This window comes from Passer domesticus, chromosome 4, assembly GCF_036417665.1.
Source record: "Passer domesticus isolate bPasDom1 chromosome 4, bPasDom1.hap1, whole genome shotgun sequence".
In the NCBI taxonomy this organism is placed as follows: Eukaryota; Metazoa; Chordata; class Aves; order Passeriformes; family Passeridae; genus Passer; species Passer domesticus.
In genome coordinates this window covers 22,343,314-22,351,045 of record NC_087477.1, presented here as the reverse complement: position 1 = coordinate 22,351,045, position 7,732 = coordinate 22,343,314, and the positions used below count along the sequence as shown (strand labels likewise).

The window sequence follows — 7,732 nt, the reverse complement described above, 5'->3', positions numbered from 1 at the left end:
CTTTGGTTACAGAATTGTCTATATTTTAGCCTTGTAAATGGATTCTGGATCAACTTAATAAAAAGTGTGTTTATTATATATTTGTATATTATTTCTTTGGAAGTAAGAAGACTAATTAATTAAAATCTAAGTCATTCTCGCTACTGCCGGGGTCGGCTGTTGCTTGTCTCTGCCCCAGCACGGGAAAAAGTGGTTCTGGGTAGGCCGCGCTCTCGAAGAAGGAGTCTGGACTCTTGCTTTCGGTCTTCAGTCGAGTTTATTATTTCTTATCTACAAAGATTTTCTGTCTGTCCAGCCGAGGTCTGATCAGCAGGACAGCCAAAGGCACTCTCCCCCGCCCACGAGGCGGTTGTCTCTTTTATAATGAAAATTACGTATTCGATATTTACCTTTACTTCCCAATACTTTCTGCCCTTGTTGGCAAGTGTACTCTTTCTATGAACCAATCCACACATGCCAACATCATCCTGAACATGGATGCCAAGGAGAAGAAAGAAGAAGGACAGGGCACGCCCAAATTCCTCCATCTTGGGACTCCTGATCCATGCACAGAATTCTAGACCCCCCTGTACAATACATAAAACCCCCCTGTACAGTGCATTCTAACTTAAGTTCTAACAAGTGAATAACATCCCCTCTCTATTTAGACATGAAATTTTCTCATCTCCTCACCTTCAGGTATCATTTCTTTAAAAGGATCAAAGTCAAGCCACCAGGTACTTTTGGCAACATTCCAGGGCCTCCGAGCCCCCCAAGGGTTGTCTCGGTAGCTCTGGACATCCGGAGTGATGTACTGAGCTCCCACATCTCCCCCTTCTGTTTGCACCAAAAGCACCCTCTTTACAACTCGACTCATGACACCCCGCACACACAAAAGAATGCATGGGATTACAATCAAGAGAACTATGAGAATCACCAAAATTTGAAACCCTATCTTTAAAATTTCTTTTCCCAAAGGTGAAAGATCAAAAAACTTTGCCATGTCCTCAATCCAAGATCCTGTGATCTCGCCAAGTTTCTTCACACTCTCCTCTATTTTTTCAATATTTTCATGAATTGACCTGGAATGGTCGGAGAGATTCATACAGCACATTCCTTCAAATTCTTTGCACCCATGGCCGTGAGCAAGCAAAAGATAATCGATTGCTGCTCTGTTTTGCAGAGTTGCCTGTCTTACACTGTTCATGTCTTGTAACATGTCACTCAGTGCAAGAGAGACTGATTGAGCATGCTTGCTTAGCCAACAACCCATACGATCCAATTGAGTCAAAGCAATTCCTGATGCTGCCTGAGGTGAGAAAATTGCTATCGCAATCCTCCTTGCCTTGCTCCAAGTGTAAACCCTGTCATCACAATTCTCATCGAAATACTGTAAAGATCTTTTTTCTTTATGTTTTTGTTCTTTCTGCATCTTTAAATCTGGCGTCAGCATTGAAATTCTTCCAATGCTGCATGGACCTCCCTTGGCATTCGCAGGAATACCATGCCAAATCCTGTCTCCACAAATCAAAAAGAATCCCCTTGGCAGTTGCACTGGGACTTGGAGTGACCCTTTGTCTGTCACCATGGTGTTGTTGCACCAGGCTGACGCATTTCTGTAGAATTCATGACTGGGAGTAACATCAATAGTTTTGTTTGGCTTTGCTGTACCTGAAATTTCAAATTTCATGCATACATTCATTGTCATGGACCCGAAAATCTCCAATTCCTGAGGTTCAGAAGAAGCCACAGGAAGAGAATGTATCCAAGTATACCATTCATTCACAGGATCTTTAACGACCTGTGAGATCTCGATTGCAGTGTGTCCTGGAATTGGCCATTCACTCACTGGCAATCCAATCATGCATGCTGAAAATGGCCTCCCTGGTCTGGAGTGCGTCAGGCAAATGCTATCTAAATCTGCTGCTTGGGCTAAAGCTTCCCAAACATTTTTCTCTGGCTGATTGACTGGTAAATTTGCTTTGTTGTTCAAAACCATTGGCAATGAGACAAAACACATGAACATTGCAAAGTTCATCACCCCGCCTTTCTGACTAAATATCACCATTTTCCACCCAAAGTTTTTCAGAAAACCCCCCAAAGTCTTTTATTCTTCTGTTTCTTCTAGATTATTGCTTGTAGTTTGAGTCTCCTCCTCTGTCTGAGTACTTGTCTCTCTGTTTCCGGGATCTGTGTTCTTTTGTTCTTGCGTTCGAAACGGCTTCACGTGTCGTGCCGACACCCACTTCGGACCTTGCTCTGTGGAAACACAAGCGAAACCCTTGCCCCAAGTGATTAGTTTGAAAGGACCTTCTATCTGTCCTGATTCTGGGTTTCTGACCAAAACTAAAGGATTCTCCCTTAATCTTGCCTGTGAACTATTTGAGAAATGTCTCAAGATCGGAGGATTGGGTTCTGAGGATGAACTATTTAGGAAATTCAACACATACAATGTGAAATGGGCATTGTCAACCTGTCTGCTCGAGCATTCCCCTCTGTTAAAAATCCTGGAAGTGTTGTGTGAGCTCTGATGTGTGTGATAAAATATTCATGTTCTCTATTTTCCAACAAAGTTTTCATGCTCACCAAATACGAATACAATATTTCATTGTTGGCCTCTTTCAAGAGTGAACCTTCCAAGCGTCTGACTACCCCCGCGACATATGCGGAATCCGTAATCAAATTGAGAGGTTGTTCAAACAACTGAAATGCTCGAGTGACTGCTGCCAATTCCACAATTTGTGGAGAACCCTGAATCATCCTCACATCCGAGTCCCATTTCCCTGTCTCTGAGTTCACCCATGTGATCACTGACTTGTGTGTCTTCCCTGAGCCATCAGTGAATACTGTGATCCCGTCCAGAGGTTCTTCACTTATTCTTGGCTTTGCCCTGTAACATATTTGCGACTGCAGCACTCTGTGTTGTGGAAAATGAATTGTGTAAGTTCCTGGGAAAGCTAACAATGCAATTATTAAATCTTTTGATTTCTGCATCGCCCATTTAAAATAATCTTTTTTCAATGGTAAATGAATGATTGAAAATTCTCGTCTTGCCATTGTCAACAACCTTGTTCTCCCCTTGATGATGATTTGCGCCATCATTTCTAGATCTGTAAGAATTGTTTTTGAAGGCCTGTGTCACTGTCCTCTTGGTGGATTGTTTTTCTTTTGGATGATTGCAAGAATTTCATTCTGCTGTTGAAATATTTTGTCCAGCATCTCTTCTTTTGATCGCTTTCCCGAGTGTTCTCTCAGCTGGTTTTCCCACTCTCCTCTCAATTCATCTCTCACGATCGACGCAACATGTTGAGGCGTTCCCACCTTGCTGCATGCTTCCACCATCTCTGCCAAGGATGGCCGTCCTGGCATTGCAGTGATGACCCGTTGACAATCCGGGTTGGCATTGCCGAATGCAAGACTTTCCAAGAGTGGTCGCTTCGCAGCTTCGATGGTCACCTGCCGATCCACAGCTTGCGGGAGTCGATCTATGAATGATGAATATGGTTCTGTGGGACCTTGTCTGATGGTTGAAAATGGGACATCTGGAACTCCTGCTGGAGCGATCTGCAAGATCGCTTTCCGCGCCGCTTCCTTGATGTCATTCAACACTCGCCTTGGAAGACGCACCGCTTGTTCTGCTGGATTGTCATCTGGAGGATCTCCTGCCAACTGTGCTTCAGTGAGGTTTGCGTTTGGCCCGCCTTGATAATTGTTCCTCAACTCTGTGAGATATCTTCGCCATCTTCTTTCCCAGATGAGATTCTGCGTGTCTGTGAGAATCATTGACACAAGGCTTCGAATATCAAATGGCGTCAGGTCATACATATTAAATGTCCCCCTCAGGAGCTGTTTAAAGTATGGTGAATCCAGTCCATTGCGTTGAACAGCTCTCGCTAAGTCTTTGATCACATCGTGATTCAACCTTTCCCACCTTGGATTCTGCCCCTGCGCATCATATGTCACTGGCATTGTCAGATCTCCTGATCCTTGCAGCAAAGCTTCTTCTGTCAGTTCCTTTTTGACTTGTTTCCAATCCACCATTTTCATTGGTTGTTCCTCTTCTTCCTGTAGAAATTCTTTTGGCAATTGCATGCACAGTGGAGTCTTTGATGTCAGCAGTGATTGTTTTTCAAACAGTCTTTGACTCGAGGTCTTTGGCCTCGCTCCTGGACTTAAATAAGGAATTTGAAACTCTTGTGTCTGCACCCTTTTCATCGCATCGAATGATGGCATATATCCTTTCCTTGCTTCTGCTGCTGAAAACATCCATGCCGGAATTCCCTCTGATGCTGCGATTCGTATCACATCTTCTTCTTGCCCTTGATCCTCGTATAATGTATCTTTAAGTTCTAACTGTGGTACTGTTTTCTTTAATGTTGCCTTCCCTTTATATGTTGTTGGAAAAACTGCTGCATGGTTGCAGTCCTGCCACGAGATAACGTTGTGGCTCTGCCCTGCATTTCGGTCATCCCCCCACTGGGTTGCCTGGACAGGTGCGATGACGTCACGAGCTCGATCGGCTCTTCAGCCACATCGATTGGCTGCAGCAGTTGTGTTTGTGGAACCTGAGCCTGCACGGATTTTGACTGAGCCAGCAATGGAGGTTGAACACCTGAGCACCGCCCTGAGATGGGAGTGGTCTGAACCACAGGGGTTGGGATCGAGGAACCTGGAACCGGAGAAGGGGTGGAGCCCCGGGATACGGAGCCCCGAGATCGGCCCCTCCTCGCCCGAGACGTCACGGAGGATCGGACCCGCCCCCGACCGCGCTCCGCCCGCACTTTTCGCGTGTGCGCTTTTTCGGGAATGCTTCCCGTCTCCCCTGGACTGACGTCACTGTCTCCGCCCCGCTCCCCTTCTGATGTCTCCTCCCCAGTGTCTGTCCCCGACTCCTCCCTCTCTGATGCTGTGTCCATACCCCGTACCCGTGTGTACGATCCCTGCTTCGCCCGTGCCCGTGTTTGCTCCGCGATGCGAGCTGACCGCCGCGGTTCGACTTCCGGGTCCTGCGTCACCGCCGTGCGTCCCCTACGTCTACTTACGGGTGCTGCTCGGAGTTCCGCGGCTGCTCTGAGCTTGTTCCCCGCGTCTGACGTGGACGCTGTGATTTGGGAGCCCTTCCCGGATGTCCCGCGTGTCTCGCCCCCCGCGTGCGTCTTTGGCACGGCGCCCGCCAAGGCCGCCACCCCCGGTGTGGGTCCCCCAAAACCCGTGCCAAAACTCGTGTTCCCCACCGCTTCCGCGCCCCCCCCCGCCGGTCGCGACCGCCGCCGTCGCCGCCGCGCCGCCGCGAGAAAGCGTTTCCCCATCCCCCTTCAATCCCCCGCGGACCCCCCTTCCCGATTCTTCCGCCTCCCCCGCCCCTTCGTTCCCCGAGATTCGAGATTCAGGAACAATCGTCCCCGACCCCTCGATCTCGCTGGGTAAAGATCTTAGCTCTTCTGGGGTTGGGATTGCATTCGCGTCTGAATCGGAACCTGAACCCCCCTCAGTTTCTGGGGTTTCAGGGCGTTTTGGAGGTCTCTTGGGACTTTGGGATGACAGGGCTGAAAGCAGTGCCTTTTCCCCTTGCTCCTCTCCCTCGGGAGCTGTCCCCCCCGGGCCAATTGGAACCAGAGCCAATCTCTGCACCGAGCCGTGCTCTGTTTTCCCCGCCCTTGTGGGAGTTGTGGAACCTAATTCCCTGGCTGATCTCCGACACCTTGCAGAGATAGCCTCTAACATAATTCTCGCTGGAGATAACAGCTTGAAAGCCGTCTCTTCCTTTCTGGTAGCTAAAAAATATAAATGTCTGTTAACTTCTTGCCAAAAGCCCACCTCAAACAACACATGTGTTTCTGCAAACGGATAATTATATCTGACCCACAATAATAACTCTTTGAGCTCCTTTTTAGAAACCCCCTCTGCGTACGCTTCTGTCACGCCTTGTAAGGCTGACAATGTTTCTATTTGTTCCTGTGTGAGTGTGTTCCCCATGTTTCTTAATTTTTGACCTTCTCACCGAATTTATGTCGTCAGAGCAGTCTGGAGGCTCCCGGTTCCCGTCCAGCAGGTCACAGGAGATGGATTCAGGGGCCCTTCTGATTCCGCTCCGGGCTGTTCTGATACGAGGTCTCTTCGGGAGAAGTGGAGTGCGGTGTTCTCTCTTTGGCTGCTGCTTCTTCGGACTCTTCTGGCTGCCTTCCCAAGGAGTTATCAGTGCTCTCCTGGGAATGAGTCCAGCTCCGGGAACTGCCCGCCTGGGAGCTGCCCGCTCGGGTGCTGCCCACCTGGGTGTTCTCTTTGCAGCTCACTCTTCGGCTCTCCGCTCGAGCTGTCGCTCTTCGTGCCCACCTTCGGGCCCCCCTTCGTGCCCACCCAGGGACGCCAGATGCCGGGGTCGGCTGTTGCTTGTCTCTGCCCCAGCACGGGAAAAAGTGGTTCTGGGTAGGCCGCGCTCTCGAAGAAGGAGTCTGGACTCTTGCTTTCGGTCTTCAGTCGAGTTTATTATTTCTTATCTACAAAGATTTTCTGTCTGTCCAGCCGAGGTCTGATCAGCAGGACAGCCAAAGGCACTCTCCCCCGCCCACGAGGCGGTTGTCTCTTTTATAATGAAAATTACGTATTCGATATTTACCTTTACTTCCCAATACTTTCTGCCCTTGTTGGCAAGTGTACTCTTTCTATGAACCAATCCACACATGCCAACATCATCCTGAACATGGATGCCAAGGAGAAGAAAGAAGAAGGACAGGGCACGCCCAAATTCCTCCATCTTGGGACTCCTGATCCATGCACAGAATTCTAGACCCCCCTGTACAATACATAAAACCCCCCTGTACAGTGCATTCTAACTTAAGTTCTAACAAGTGAATAACATCCCCTCTCTATTTAGACATGAAATTTTCTCATCTCCTCACCTTCAGGTATCATTTCTTTAAAAGGATCAAAGTCAAGCCACCAGGTACTTTTGGCAACATTCCAGGGCCTCCGAGCCCCCCAAGGGTTGTCTCGGTAGCTCTGGACATCCGGAGTGATGTACTGAGCTCCCACAGCTACAATACCACTTAAGATCTTAATAGTTTAAGGCTTAGGAGCGGGCAGTTGAGTCAAGCTTAACAGCTTTGTTGCAGCTGTCATAACACATCCCACTAGTAACAGATATATTGCTGTCTAGCATTGAAGGACAAACTTTTCAAACAATATTAAAGGTGGTAACATAAAGAGTAGACCTTTAATGAAAGCTTTGAGGTTGACAAGATCTAGATATTCGCGCACACACCATCAGGTTCCCACAAAAGTTATAAATGTATTAATTAATATATCTAGCAAGTACATCCAATAGGAGACCAGTTGCCCTGATGTCCCCACCTTGGGCATGCCTCTTGGAGTCTCTCCAGGGGATTTTAGCCCTATGATTTGTTACGCCTCCCAAGTACTGGTGCAAAACAGTCCTCATTTGTCGTAGTTGAGAAGGTCACAATACAAAGCAACACTCCATTTTCAGAAGGCTTCAAACCCCAGTTTTATTGTAGCATGCATGCTTTTTATACATTTTTACAAAACTCCTAAGTTTACACTTTACTCATTGGTCAGAAGAGAGTGTGCTTATTGGAGTAGACAGTTGCAGATTTCTCTTATTTAGTGTTCTTTCTTGGTTTCTGTGTCAACGACCTTGGTAGAAAATTCTTTCAGGGGTAAACATGGATCCTCTTATCAAACTTCTCTCTGGCTCACAGAAGTCATGGTAAAACCTCTTCCACACTTGTTACCT

General features: G+C 47.7%; 1 protein-coding gene across 5 annotated transcripts; it reads right to left on the bottom strand.

Moving 5' to 3' along the window:
- Positions 1 to 237: 237 nt before the first annotated feature.
- LOC135298693 (uncharacterized) lies at positions 238 to 7,005 on the bottom strand. 5 transcript variants are annotated; one of them, XM_064416512.1, is made up of 2 exons: positions 4,905 to 7,005; positions 238 to 2,238 (listed from the first exon to the last, which is right to left on the bottom strand). In XM_064416512.1, exons 1-2 carry the CDS (start codon positions 5,286 to 5,288, stop codon positions 2,203 to 2,205), a joined length of 420 nt encoding a protein of 139 aa, XP_064272582.1. In that variant the 5' UTR covers positions 5,289 to 7,005; the 3' UTR covers positions 238 to 2,202. The 5 variants fall into 5 exon arrangements, with proteins under 5 accessions (XP_064272582.1, XP_064272579.1, XP_064272580.1 ...); XM_064416509.1 differs by having other exon boundaries at positions 5,981 to 6,969; XM_064416510.1 differs by having other exon boundaries at positions 4,898 to 5,303.
- Between the last annotated feature and the right edge of the window lie 727 nt (positions 7,006 to 7,732).